We start from the raw sequence: 14,108 nt of genomic DNA, 5'->3' as shown, positions 1-14,108 counted from the left end.
ACGTGGGTCTTGGGCTCCCATAGGGTGATAAAACGACCCCCCCCCCATCACGTTGTTTGCGTTTGTCACGAAATAATCTGTACTGTATTGTGAGCCAGCGCGATGCGCGAAAATTTTCGATAATTTATGATCAGATCGGCGATTGCATATATATTATGCTATCAATCTATTTTCCTCTCTACTCAAGTAATTAGATTTACCGGTAGAGCTGAGTGAAGTGTCTTGAAAACGGGATGGCCCGTAAATAATAATTAAACATCTTCTGGCGGGCAGACCCGCTGGTATGACTTCGTTACATGATGTTATTTCGTGACTTCGAGTCTGCTATATCAAAACATATAGAATCGCCCAAACGTAGGCTTCTAAACTACGAGACGCACACGATTTCAAATTGGTATTTCTTCACTGGCATAAATTTTTTCCCAGCGGGATGGTATTTATCTTGTGAGGTTCAGATTGCAATGACAGGAACATTCGGCGTCAGTCATTTAGGCGCCTATGTACAATTAAACCTATGTGTATTTTATATACAGAACGCAGTCTTCGGTCAGCATAAGGGCATAGACCTTTTCGGCCAAGGTTTTCTCGCTGCCGATCGTTCTGGCACACTTCTTGGAGTCGCATGTTATATGGCCTAAAACTTGATTGTAGGTCTTGGTGGGTCGTAGCGCGGTAATGGCCTAATACCCAATAATAAAGATTAACGGCTTCTTGAATTCGCGCGCAGCGCGAGAAAATTTTGAAAAATTGGCATGAATTTTCAAAAAATACTTTAAGATTTATGCTAATTCACGAAATAATTTTGGGCCCCCTTCGAGCTCGGGCCCCCCCCAATTGGGGGGTTTGGGGTGCGGCAGTTACGGTGCTGATGCTGACCGTCGTCATAAGGATACCTTGTGTAATTGCCGCACCCCAATCCGCAAATCGTGGGGCAGGCTCGAAGGGCCTGAAGTTATTTCGTAAATCACCAAAATATAAAAGAGCATTTTGTGTGAGATATATTCGCGCTTGTGTGATTTCGTGTCTTTAAAAATACGCATAACTTACATAAATGAGTCCGACTGTAGGCAATTGTGACCGATTCCAATATATTTTGGGTAACAAACCACAATCGCTGCCAGAGGTCACGAAATAACAATACATGCTTCAACATTTGAAGTAATTAATAACATCGGACAGTGGAAACGCCCTAAGCAATAGCTTCATGAACATGCTTGCGTGCCACGAATTTCCGAAAACATCAGCTCTACCGATAAATCTGAGCATTTATCTGCAAGTATGCCAATATTACTGGCCAAATTCCTTCAGTAGGCCTAGCTATAAAAAAATTTCGCACTTCACTCGATTCGTAAATAAATCCACTCTGCGTTTATCGATTCCCGCTCGATCGTGAATCACGTGATGCCGGATTCATAGTTTGCTCGGAACGGGTGTGTATCCGTCCAGTTTCCAGTCCATGCATAATGTATAATAAGAATACAATATTTGTAACTAATATTTATCGATAATGGGTCATTTTTGAAAATAAATCCGTCCCCAAACGAAATTGTTTTGTGGAAACATACCTGTCCCGGCAATATACTGTTATGTTATGCTAAATACAGCATATGTGCTGTCGGAACTTCCTGAATCTCTGCAAAAAATGTTATTATGTAACATCAATTACGGTGTTCGGTATATGCCCTGCTAGCGTCTATTATTGCATGAATATATCATCTTCACACATGTAGCCTACATCTTGCTTGGTAAGCGATATTTCTACAATCAGCAGGCACAGTCACGGAACTCTACACCAGCTGTCTCGCATTGAGTTTCTAATCCGTTTGCATCTCGACAGACGAGCGCCCACATTTGGTGGCAGCCGCTTTCTTGAAATTTCGGAGTACATTGCCATACAGGCACCCACTGGGACCATACGGGACGTCCACACTGATTAGCACAGGCTCTGCGTTCGAATAATTTGTCTTGGTCACAATTTCCTGAGATACATTGCCGACTCCTGGACCTAGTATCTCCACATGGGGAACACGACCCATCCCAGGATGTCCATGTCCCGTAAACTGGACCCTGAAACTGGCAAAAACCGGTGCCACATTCTCTCACTTCTTGCCAGTTTCCCGGGCAGAAACTTCCGCTAGGTATGCAAGTTCTGGTGCGGGATTGTATCCCGGTGTTGCACGTCACTGGACATAACGACCATCGTCCCCAGGTGCTCCAGTAACTGCATGGCGCTACCTGACAAGATGCTTCTTCAGTAACGTTGCCTTTGCAAATGCTTTGATCGACGCCAATACAGGATCGTCTTCTTGTCTTAATTCCTGGTCCACACGTAGTGCTGCACTCCGTCCAGTAACTCCATATAGAGTAATAGGATGTGGCTCCTGATTTAGCTACGCGGATGTCGTCTTTATTGTGAAAGCATAACGTAATATCACAGCAACCCTCTATGCTGCCTTCCAATGGCTTCATATTCCGTTCGTTAATCGCCCTATATGGACAGTAATCAGGTGTTTCTACTGGTTTGGGATCAGGAGGACCGCAAGGCCTGCCTCCGAATGATGTAAAAGTTTGAGAGCAGGGAGTTTGAAGACTTTGCATTGTTTCGAAAAACGGATCTGAAGCGCCACCTTGTTGTGGAGCTAATTCCAATCCAGATAACGATTTTATTGATTCTAGCAAAGAAGCAGAACTTTTTTGTTGTAATTCTCGCAAAAGGCTGTTTTCCGAGGAGTTGTCCGCATATGATATTACTAGTGAAAATGGGGTCACCGAGATGTCTTGTTTCGGTAGCACCTCGTATTCACGTAAGTTGTGCGCTCCATATTTTCCGCTTTCTACCATTCTCCAGAATACCCAATGGTCCGCGGCTGACATGTCTTTTCCGAAGTCATACAAATAATTATAGTACGAGTCTTGCGCTTGTGGATCAAGTCTGCAGCCTGATATCAGACAGTTATGGTAACTTTCTATCGACGATTTGGCGGTTGTTTGATTGAAATTCTGGCAAGGCGGCCGACCGTAGTACAGTGCACCTGACATTTTCGCTTCCTGTGCTGTTGGAGAGGACTGTATACTCAATTTACCAGGGTCAACTGCGTAATAGCATCCGTTATTCTCAACCCAGCATCCGTTGATGAGAAAGCACTCATAATCAGTGATTCCTGAAAGAGATAATGAATAATAAATAGCATTTAAATTCCAAATTTATATGATTTCTACGTAGCTTCTAGTTTGATGTGGGACAAATTAAATGTCATTCATGTGTGTATTAAGCGGTTAAACATAATAATACCTCCAAGTTAACTGATTCAAGCGTATCCCGTCATCTATAGCTATATAACCGTATTGATAATAACCTTACCTTTCCACCCGGCCAGCTTCGGTTTGTGTTCGAAATACTCCAGCATACTCAATAATCGGCACCCATCCTTTGGAGTCCTGATCACCTGATTGAATGTTTCTAACAGACACTGATTCAGAAATGGGCTCCATTTCCCTGTCTATATATAAAAGACTCAGTTTCGAAGCCATAGTTACTTATATCGATGCAGGCGCACTCACCTCCATTTTCACTTTTCCAGCCTCTTCTAAAAACACGGAATTTCTAATCGCAAGATGGCACACTGGAACCCCGGGCATAATGCTATGCCCGAATCGCTTGCGATAGTCTCCTAAACTACGATCATAAAAGCATCCCGGCGTAGCTCTGCAATCAGTCTCGTGATTGTCAAGCTTAGGCCGTGCCGGGTCACACGGAATTCTGTAAATCACGAGACGTGAGATTCGCATAATCAAACTAAATGAATGAATATGTATATATTTACCATGCGTTCTTACCTTTGGCAGTACGGTATATTCATTGGAGGAGCACGGACAAATTGAACTGTTTTAAATTTGTTGACATCGCATAATCCAGGGAATTTTGGTTTCGGTTGACAAACAAATTCTGGAAGCTTTGAAAATCCAGGGTACGGTTCTGTAATAATAAGATCGATAAAATATTTGTTAAACGTATGTATGTTTATTGTTAATATTATGTACATAGTCATAAAACAATTTGCAAGCCAACAGAAATATATCACGGAGGCCTATACATAAATAAAATAATAATTGATAGTGTACCGCAGCGCAGAGAAGTCAGAATACCCTTTCTCAATCGCGCTGGTGCTGATTTCCATTGGAACGACTGCAAATCAGACTCGACTCGTTACTCGAGATAGCAACCGCATAATACGGTGGCACGAAAGTTCACAATTCACTGGACTTTAGAGACCAGTAATATTTCATACCTTCGCCTCCGTATGGTAGTGGTATGGATGGAAACGTGCCAATCAACAAAGATCTGGAAGACGCTTGGGTTTGAGACATGGAGACAATTGCCGTAGCGTCATTTTCCATCTTCTCATTTGATTTCGACTCTTCATATGCGGTCTTCTTATCTGATATTAAAGCGAGTATATCCTATTATGCCTATATATATTAGAGATAATTCAAAACAGTGAATTGAGAAAAGTTTATTTACGGGGCTGGACTAAAAAGCTTATTGCTGGGCCGACCTTAATAGTCCTATAATGGTTTACTTTGACCATGTATCATTTGTTCTTAAGACAGGTGACGGGTGCCGGGCCGGCTCGTAGTAGAATTAGCAGTAGAATTTCGAGGGGAATCTCGTTTTACCTTTGCCCCAAGGATAAAATAACCAGAGTATCATTAGCAACAACTATTGTAGTCTGGTTTTACCTCTACAGCTTCAAAATTGAACGAAGCAAAATGAAAATCTACATAATCATAACAATGGTTGAAGCTGTGCTGATAATTCATCAAGTCTGATCACAAACAACAGCGGTACAAAGTTTAATATTTTCCATTTATTTCTATAATATAGATTCTGTTGTTTACGGTGGCAGTGTGGCATGTTGATCGCACTGCACATTGCGTGTCTTGAGCATCTGAAAATAATAGAACCGCTGATTTTGACTATTATGAACCCAAGTAGGCCTATTATTCTTATAGTGACTGACACCTTGTCATAATTAGGTCTGACTATAGACGTCAATTTTACACTGATAGATCACATAAGTTTTAATTCTTGACTTCACTAAGTTCATGTTTCACACAGTACTTATACTAGGGAGATCAACTGGTATGTGTGTCCATTGGACTCCACAGTCTACACCCTATACACAACAAAAGTGCCTACTTTTTTTACGCACAGCGTAACATACTCCATTTTGTCCAACGCAGCAATATTTTGTCCGGCGGCATTGTAGTTGATCGGTTATATCGCTTACTTTGTCTGGCGCTATACATCTTGGAGTGTTATCATCTTCATTGAAAATTCATATGTATTAGTTCCAGCGGTTTCAAAGAAGATGTTACCGTTGTTACCTGTGTACCATTTGGGGCATTTTCGGAAGCCGAGACCGGCTGATACTGATATAGATAGTACAATCAAGCTAGGTAGAAACATTCCAGGAGCTATAATTTCTGTAAGTTAGAAATTAGAACTGCTGTACATGATGACAAAAAGGATGAAATTATGAGATATCAAACATATCGGTTGGTCAATGGTCATGGTCAATTGGTCATGGATGATCATGGAAATCAGAAATTTGAATTTGCTCGTTGTATATTCTTTGCCAACTCCAACAAATTGATAATGCGAAAGGTCTACCTCTTCTGTATGCGTTATGAAATCGAAAACATTACGTGGGGAATTCCAATGTGAGACGATGAGCTCCCATAATAATACGCTGATTTTGTATGATGCCTAAATAAAACTGCCCCCGGGTATAGGTATAGTACAGGGGTCACCAACTCAAAAGGGGTCGCGGGTCAATTTTCCATTTTCGTACAGGCCGCGGGTCACATGAATTCCATATCGAGATAAATTAGGTCACACTGAATGCCAACCACGTTTTTAAAAGTTTACGCTAGTACCACGCTGTGCTCTCTAACATGGGCGACGGGTATAGTTACCGCAATAGAAATCATTTTTTAATTAATGAAATACAAATACAACACAACTATAATTATCATCATTTTCATTCTATTTTCAACTATGAGCTGCGCACGATACCTGAAAACAATTTTCAGCGGTTAAAGAATCGATGTTGGGGTTAGCTAGACACGGTACTTCCTGGAAAACTATCTCCTTCTAAAACTTGATTTTGAGGGGAAGCCTCAAGTCGTTTTCTAAGCGACACGGTCTTGGCAGCGTCTGGGACATCGCACGTCAAGGCAGTACACCCATTCATGTCAGCTAATTCTTCCTCCATGGAATGTCATTACCATAGCCGAAGTCGTATCAGCTGGTGAGAAATAGTGACTTCGGGCACAAGAGAATAACTCGGTTTGAACAACAACAACAATATTTTTAACTGAAAGCAATTTCAGCATTTTTAAATGTTTTACTATCAAATCAGGTCGCGGGGAGCATAATATGACATTGAGGGCCGCATGTTGGTGACCCTGGTATAATATATATCGAGCTACAAATTGGTACCGGAACTATTGCTTCTGTGACTGCTGCTGCGCAATAGCGGATATGCTGGGGATTATGCTTGTTTACCTCAAGGTTTTCCTGAAAATAGTAGCCGGCGCGAACAGTTAACACCTAATGACTCTCTTTTGAAGCGATGACATCACCTAAAAATTCTGTGCTAGAAGTGTAATCAATCATCATTCAATATTATTGGTATTGTTAATGCAGTGAAGCTCTGTGGAGTTGTTGGTAATTCTGAGCAATTCCTCTGCATCTTCCTTGCTTAGCTGAATACATAGGCTACATCAGTACGCCGGAGCCTATATGTTTTTGTACAGCAGAGCTGTTGGACAGCAATAACATACATAGCATCTGCTGTCGTTGCTGTCGCTATTTGCACATCGGAACTATGACTTACGATAGTGGACTATCTGTCTATTCGTATGTTGTCTCATTTCGAATTACTATTCAGATCGATGTTTATGAGAAACGCGATTAGATTTCTCGACGAAATCAGCCCCGAGGTCATTTCTATATTGTCTATGCCTTTATTTACGAGAATGAAACTTCTATTTTTGAGTCATCTCACCAGGTTCAAGTATCCCTACTACGTACATGATGTTCGGAAATTCCCAACCGCAAAACGACATCTCGGTGTGACGCGGTCTGATAACATGAAACACCGGATTTCTTCACACCTCTCCGCGACTGAATTCGGAAGCGGACAGGCTACCGAAAATCAATCTGCTTCCCACGGCTCACGGTCACGGATTACGGCCTACGGGCTATACTGTTTTCACTCGTTTGACAAAACTATTAGAGTATAATTTTCGCGTAAAACGAAGACATGACGATTATTATTTATTCCAGATCAGAGTGACTTCTACTATTCCGTTGGCTTTCAGATACGGATTTGAAATGTGAGGCTTCGTCTTAAAAGTGCCATCGTATTGTCACGCACCATCGTGATACCAAATGTCTAATTTCAAATGAACTATTAAATATTGTAGATAGAGTCAGCATTTTGCAAGGACATATTTCAATGTCGAACCATAACATTTCCTGCATACGCCCCTGCACAGTGCACACGACGTCACGACGTGTCACCACAGCAGTCACAATTCTACCACTGATCGCGCTCAATTGCCTGCAGCCAATGATAGCCAAGGCAGATGTGTCATCAATGAGGCGATTTTTTTTACCTAAAAAAACGAAAGATTTTGACCTAAAGATACTTTCCTACATTCTCTGGTAGAAAGTGTCTGTCCTTACTAAGTGTCTTGCCAAGAATGGAGAAAGAACGTTCAACAGTAGCAGTTGTTGGCTGGCCAGTGGCCACACTAAAGTTGTTTGTACAGTATACGGTTGGTGACACACTTGTTGCTTCATTCTGACAATTTTGTCTACATCACAATTTTTCATCATGCGCATTGCGCTTGTTTATATAAAAACGTTGAGCATAACAACATGCCAACCTATTTGCTTCATTAGGCCTCATAATGAGCAGATAAATCGGACTGCAATCCGTAGTAAAATATCAAATGATAAGTTTGCCCACAGTGCAAACATCTACGATACAAACGAAATGCAGGAGGCAAAAAATTTTTGACTTTGCAAACAATTTTGACATTTTTTTGACCTAACGCTACAATTTTGACAAAATTTTGACTTTTTTTGACATGTCAAAAAAAAAATCGCCCTTGTCATCAGGAATCATGTACAGTACATGAGGAAAGTGCTTGTTTTGACCTCCATCGCAAACCCTCAGACTGGCTCAGGGTACCACGATTAACAACCAATACCATCAACTCAAAGAAAAACTCCGAATCGCTGTTATATTGGTGCTGTATTCTTATGATGGCGTGTGAACTGTGGAACAATGATTTCCGATGAGATGGAGTCGCACCCTTCCAGGCGTGTAGGGTTTCTATCAACGATGGCTTTGCTTCCAATGGTTTCATCCCAGCCTTTCCGACAATTGTCCTTGATCCACTGGTCCTCGTCGTCTGTAACGTATCGTAAGTAGTCTCCGAAAGGATCGTCCTCGTCGATACCATAACGATAAATTGATCTTCGTATCGGATCGTAAACGCCGTCTCCGGTATCGTAACAGTCAGAAGGAACGTATCGATTCGGTTGTCCGGTTTTTAAATCGCTGTCTGCTGATAACAGACTGTTGTCGACGGGATTCATTCCGTGTAAGTGTTCCTGCGATGGAATTTTTCCGCTATCAGGTTGATTGCATACAGTATACCCTATATACCGACTCAAATTTAACCTACGCTACAGCATTTTTAAGGGTTGGATAGGGGGAGGGGAATTGTGTGAAATGAAGGCTAGGAAAGAACCAGAAGCTGCGAATGAAGAAGGGCGGTTGGGAAACACTGGAATAAGGAGTAGCAAAACGCCAGCAATGCCGCGTCCCAATCTGCTTCAAAATACTTGCTTGATTATTTCTCTTGTCTGTATTTTTTCTACCTGAAGTCGTTTTGGCATACATTACGAATCGCTTTGTCTAATCGTAAGCCGATAGCAGTTGAGTAGGCTACGGTCAGTGGCGATTCTGACAACCTCTGGGTGTCACACAGGTCTCTGCCTTATGTGCATAAATGCTATTGCTGATGATGATTTATTATCGTCATAGGCCAGGGAGTGCAACATACGGTCCGCGACGAGATTTTGTTAGGCTCCCGGACAGTTTCCCGTCTCATATGATAATGTGGCCCATGGCCTCAGTCTGCCGGGATTCCCCACCTCTTGTTTAAACGTAAGTTAGTTATCTATAGTATGACAATGCTGTTCTCAAATCCACAATATCTTCGTCATTATCGGCGAGAAATGGCTTTGAAGTGACATTGCTGTCGTTCAAATACATTCATTAAATTAAATACGAATTATTCCTTGTATATTGTAGGAGCTCTGGCTCCATCTCTCTCCTATCTGTTATGGTATAATGCTATATCACGTGACTTATCGCTGGTATATGACCTAGCGCATATCGTATAATTGACTCAGATTAGATATACGAGAGTCGTGTACGCTGAAACTTACTGCTAAAACTATCCGAATTACTGTACAATAGGCTTACCATATTTTGAAAATGCAAAAAGAGGACACTTTTTCAGAAATTTGCAAGATACAAAACCGGAGTAGAATTCTCAAAAACCGGTGAATTTTTACCACTTTGCGGTCGGTTGACTGTAAAAAAAAAAAAAAAAGAAAAAAGGTCATCACTTCCGCTCAGAGCCCAAAAACACGTTTTTCACTCCACATTGCTAGGTGGATGACTAAAAAAAAAAGGTCTTCATTTCGCTCAGAGCTGAAATCACCGCTTTTTCCTCCGAAATACCCGCCGGAGCTTCACTTCTGCGCTAATTTGCGGCATATCACTCGCAATTTCCTCTATATCTGACCTAAATTTTCAAAAAAGAGGACAAAATCTCAAAAAAGAGGACAAAAGGGCGTCCTCCGAGGACACTTTCAAAAAAGTCAAAAAAGAGGACAAATCCTCTTAAAAGAGGACGTATGGTAAGCCTACTGTACAATATATCTGAAAAAGGCAATTGTTGTCGTCTCTATTGAACTGCCAGTCAAGAACTACACAGAACACAGGACGTCCGTGTCAGCTACTGCGGAAGTGCCAGTTAAGTATAAACTGTAAGCTGATATCCGTAGACAACGGACTTGTCGTAAACTATCCGCAGACAAACGAACGGGCTATATCTGTCACAATATGTAGATAAATGAGCGAATAATGTATCGATTCAGCAATCCGGCCACCCAAGTGCCTAATTTTCCTATATCCGGTCCACCGACTGGAGAAGTTGCCCGCCTTAGGCATATATAGATGACAAAAAGAAATAATTTATAAATGGTTACCTTGTAAAATCGCCTATCGACTTGCTCAGTACAATAATTCCATTCACCGGGTTCGCAGAGGAGCCCATCGCGATAAATGTACTCGCCCTTCATTTGCACTCCACGATACCAGTGTCCTTGATATTTGCCCCCGTGGACAAAGTGTAGGGTACCTTTTTATTAAATTACAATATGATAAAAGGTCGGCAGTGAAAATATTACGCAGGAAATAATCTTGAGGTAAAAAATTAAAATTTAAAATTATCATGACTTTATGTTTACCGTATTTCCCTTTATTTCAAAGTTATGGAATGGTTTTTAATAGCACTTCGCCAATTACGTGAAAAAGGATTATCGAAGTTATTTCAGCGTGTTCTGACTTCTGATAAACTTTGTATCCCGCATACAGCCATTGTGAATGATACGCCAGTTTAGTGTTCTCTGTTCATGTTCATCTCATGCATACAGTAATTGGCGTTGTTGTTGTCGTTTGTGGTATTCGTGGTGTTTCTCGACTACATGGTCATTTACAACAGGCCGATATTATTTATTATGATTCTATTTCTGCCGACTTGCAGCTTGTGGCACGGTCCACTTCTAAGCATTTTCAGACACCGCTGTGCGGATCAAGTGTCGAGGAGAAGCCTGTGTGATTATCTCTTACTACTATCTCTCTCTCTAGTAGTTTCCCTAAACGCAAGAGCGATCTCGTCTTCTTGTTGTTGTGATTGTGCGACGTGCGTGCATGTATGTATTAGCGCCCACGTCTTGTGAGTTGTTGGAGCAATAGGGATTAGGCTAGTCGATGCAACTGTTCTTTTGTATTTCAGTTTGATCATTTATTACGGTATTTAACCTATGAATAAATGCAAAGTTGCACAAAGCCTAAATAATCATTAGACTCGAACCCCTAACTTATGGTGTTGCAGCTGTGGATCATGCCACTCACGCTATTTCGTCACTAAATGTTCAAGTAATACCTTGTCCATGAAACATGCCATCTTCAAATTCCCCTTCGTATCGCGTTCCACTTGAGTACCGGTACGTGCCGTAACCGTGCATTTTCCCATCCTTCAGGTCACCGACATAATTTGCCAGGTGGTGTTGTCCCTTGTTATGCGTCATCTTGTATTAATGAAAATTTATTGACAGTATTTTTTATTTGCTTTCCGTCATTTTCACTATGACGTAACAAGAACGGGACGCTTGAGGTTCGGAGCAAGAATGGGAAACGTTTGAGTATACTGAGAGGCGCGTGAATGGCTTCATTTACAACTTTGGTACAGTATAGAACCCCCGGTAGGCTACACGAGTGATGTTATATCGAGCGGAAAAAATCTGATGGGGTTGGCTGAATGAATCCCTTCCTTGGCTCTAGGCATAGCATGTTTGCTTGATTCTCACCGAAATTTATCTTGTGGAAGCAAGATAAATAGATCATAGATCTCAATATAGAACTCAGTTCTATATATCCCTGATGGAAAGATAGCGCATGCTACGTTTAGCATTCATGAATTTTACCCCACCCGCAGCTTCACTATCGGAGTCGTATCGCGAACGCAGCTACCATGCAGTTGAATATATCATCGCGTTTGATAACCCTATGCCTATATTGGCTGATGGCAGTGCAGGAACGCACGTAGAACCAAAAATAATACAAGAATCAATATACGGACAATATATCTGTATTTATAGGCCTGATGATCTTTTTGATGGTTTAGTGATACCATCAACCCCGTCTTGCTATAATGCATATGGTACATAGTACATACACTATAGTGAGAATGTAACAGTATTGACGATACACTTTAACAGTGTTCAGTATCAGCAATTTAACGAATGTAACAACATCCGGAAAGCTCTTATATAGCACAGTTTGAGTGCGACTGCTTTACAATCACGTTGGAACAAAACATCATGCACGTGGTATTTTATTTTTTACTGCGAGGACAGACAATCGAGTGGTTGGGTGAAATTCGACTGAGATACACTAAATCAGCACTGAAGCAACTTTCCAGCGGCTATTTCGGGAGCTGAGCCAAAAAGTTGACTTTTTTGTTTTATATTAGTCAACCGACCACGAAGTGGGAAAAATTTACCATAGTTTCAAGATTTCCGTCCGGAATTGTAAGTTTGAAAATTTGGAAAAGTGTCTCCCTTTCCCCGTACCCAAATATGGTAACCCTATTGTATTACGTCCGAAATGTTACAAGTGGTTGAATGTGTGACAATGTGTACGGAATTTTGACATCAAGTGCAACGGGGAGAAATTGATCAAAAATTAATTAGGTCTAATGCTTGACATCCATGGAAGCGTATTTTTGTTATGGTGTTAACTGGTATGAAATTACGTCGCGGGCCACATTCAACAAGATTCCATATCCCTGGCTTTCCAGTCTACCTTCACCTCCAGTTATATTCTGCTGAAATTGCAACATCGCCTATATTGGACACATTTCGCAGTCAGTTTGACTACCAGTATATAATCTGACTCAACGGGCACACAGGCTCAAGTTACGATCAAGGTCCATTCTGATCCCAATGCCAGTGTTCGTTTTTCCGTAGAGTTCCTGTTTCCTAACGAATTGCGAGATTGGTTCATCAATTAATATTAGGTCAATTTATTTCAGTTTCGCCACTAAAGTTACCAAAGTATGGTGAAGCGATCGCACAAAGATTGTCCTTCAGTTTCTGTCCAGCTAATAGCCTGTATTTTGCATGCGTTCTTCAGAACTCTTGAATCCTGCGTTCGTCACTAACACGGGAAGTTGATTTGGAACAAAAACAATATCCTCTAACCGATAGTGTACAGATATACAATGGTGCAAGTTAATATTACAAATCTAGGTATTGATTCATTTGGTTGTCGATGCTGCGCTAACGCATAGGATTGTAATTCTTTTTCTTCATGTAATCCACGAGTTGGTCTGGAATTTCCGCCAAGATCTCTTTTGCCAGCTTTTCCGGGTTCGCCACGTGGTCCATTTCGCGCGATAGAAAATCATGGAACGGGATGAACTAAAAAGTACAAAACGCATACCCTGTGTAATTGCGATTATTACGTAAAACGTGTTTTGTTTACCTGTACGATATCCCTGTCGACCGGAATTCCACGATGCTTCAACTTCTTGGCATCACCGTCCAACTCATGCATGGCTGAGTGAAACACACAATCATCAGAGCAGTGTTTGTTTGTTTTCTAGTCATGGACCCGTTTAAAATAATTATCTAGCTCATGGTAGACACACTTTTAAGGGATTGACCATGAGTGATCCAACAATGTTTTGCTTGTCAATTATCTATTCTTCAAATGAATTAAATTACTATGATTGATTGCACTACCGTTAATTTAACACCACTGACAGGAGTGACTGATAGAAATACCACGATAAAAAGCAAGACCACTAATGCGCGAAGAAAAATCTTGGTAATCAATAAGTTTGTTCCGAATTATCTTGTTTAGGATGATTGTGGATCTACTTTTGCGACACCTTCCGCTTGCTACATGTCATTTGGGGGTTACGGACTGTTCGGATGAGTCTCGTCATCAGTCTCTAGTTCTTGATTTACATACGGAGTTAATGAACTTAATATTGTAATTACCACCGTACCCGAGAAACGAAGTCGCTGTCACATTATAATAGGCCTACGTGATGTGATTCTTAAAATAATTTTGCTAGGGAAATTTCCGTCCTGATCGTGGGTGATATGTATGGCATTAGCACATAGCGTATTTATCAGTCATGATATAAGGCGTACTAGAACT

General features: G+C 41.2%; 4 protein-coding genes across 5 annotated transcripts in view; all 4 read right to left on the bottom strand.

Annotated features, from left to right (window-relative positions):
* Positions 1-14,108, bottom strand: part of LOC145437552 (uncharacterized) — a 122,666-nt gene that overhangs the window by 9,150 nt on the left and 99,408 nt on the right. The window lies entirely within an intron of this gene.
* LOC145437541 (uncharacterized) lies at positions 1,063-5,510 on the bottom strand. Its single transcript, XM_080314806.1, has 7 exons — positions 5,389-5,510; positions 5,201-5,326; positions 4,290-4,439; positions 3,838-3,976; positions 3,562-3,760; positions 3,362-3,500; positions 1,063-3,161 (listed from the first exon to the last, which is right to left on the bottom strand). The coding sequence occupies exons 1-7, from the start codon at positions 5,468-5,470 to the stop codon at positions 1,765-1,767; spliced, it is 2,232 nt and encodes a 743-aa protein (XP_080170932.1). The 5' UTR covers positions 5,471-5,510; the 3' UTR covers positions 1,063-1,764.
* On the bottom strand, positions 8,312-11,489 carry LOC145437555 (MORN repeat-containing protein 5-like). The gene is made up of 3 exons (XM_080314822.1): positions 11,323-11,489; positions 10,364-10,515; positions 8,312-8,692 (listed from the first exon to the last, which is right to left on the bottom strand). The coding sequence occupies exons 1-3, from the start codon at positions 11,465-11,467 to the stop codon at positions 8,318-8,320; spliced, it is 672 nt and encodes a 223-aa protein (XP_080170948.1). The 5' UTR covers positions 11,468-11,489; the 3' UTR covers positions 8,312-8,317.
* LOC145437546 (copine-5-like) overlaps positions 12,948-14,108 on the bottom strand; it is a 33,493-nt gene continuing 32,332 nt past the window's right edge. The window contains exons 14-15 of the mRNA XM_080314813.1: positions 13,425-13,498; positions 12,948-13,360 (exon numbers count right to left, since the gene is read on the bottom strand). Coding sequence (XP_080170939.1) covers positions 13,220-13,360; positions 13,425-13,498 — 215 coding nt within the window. The 3' untranslated portion in view covers positions 12,948-13,219. The remainder of the gene's footprint in view (positions 13,361-13,424; positions 13,499-14,108) is intronic.

The sequence above is a fragment of the Botryllus schlosseri genome, chromosome 4 (genome assembly GCF_051294905.1).
Source record: "Botryllus schlosseri isolate E-star chromosome 4, Bs_hap1, whole genome shotgun sequence".
NCBI lineage: Eukaryota > Metazoa > Chordata > Ascidiacea > Stolidobranchia > Styelidae > Botryllus > Botryllus schlosseri.
The sequence above is the reverse complement of the archived record's forward strand: the minus strand, read 5'-3'. Positions and strand labels throughout refer to the sequence as shown.

Coding starts and splice junctions, on each gene's coding strand:
- LOC145437541 (XM_080314806.1), bottom strand. CDS start 5,470: ATGTTTCTACCTAGCTTGATTGTACTATCTATATCAGTATCAGCCGGT. Junction 5,327..5,388: donor ATGCCCCAAATGGTACACAG/GTAACAACGGTA, acceptor TTTTCAATGAAG/ATGATAACACTCCAAGATGT. Junction 4,440..5,200: donor TTACGCTGTGCGTAAAAAAA/GTAGGCACTTTT, acceptor CTTTAATATCAG/ATAAGAAGACCGCATATGAA.
- LOC145437555 (XM_080314822.1), bottom strand. CDS start 11,467: ATGACGCATAACAAGGGACAACACCACCTGGCAAATTATGTCGGTGAC. Junction 10,516..11,322: donor TGGCATGTTTCATGGACAAG/GTATTACTTGAA, acceptor TTTAATAAAAAG/GTACCCTACACTTTGTCCAC. Junction 8,693..10,363: donor TCGATAGGCGATTTTACAAG/GTAACCATTTAT, acceptor ATTCCATCGCAG/GAACACTTACACGGAATGAA.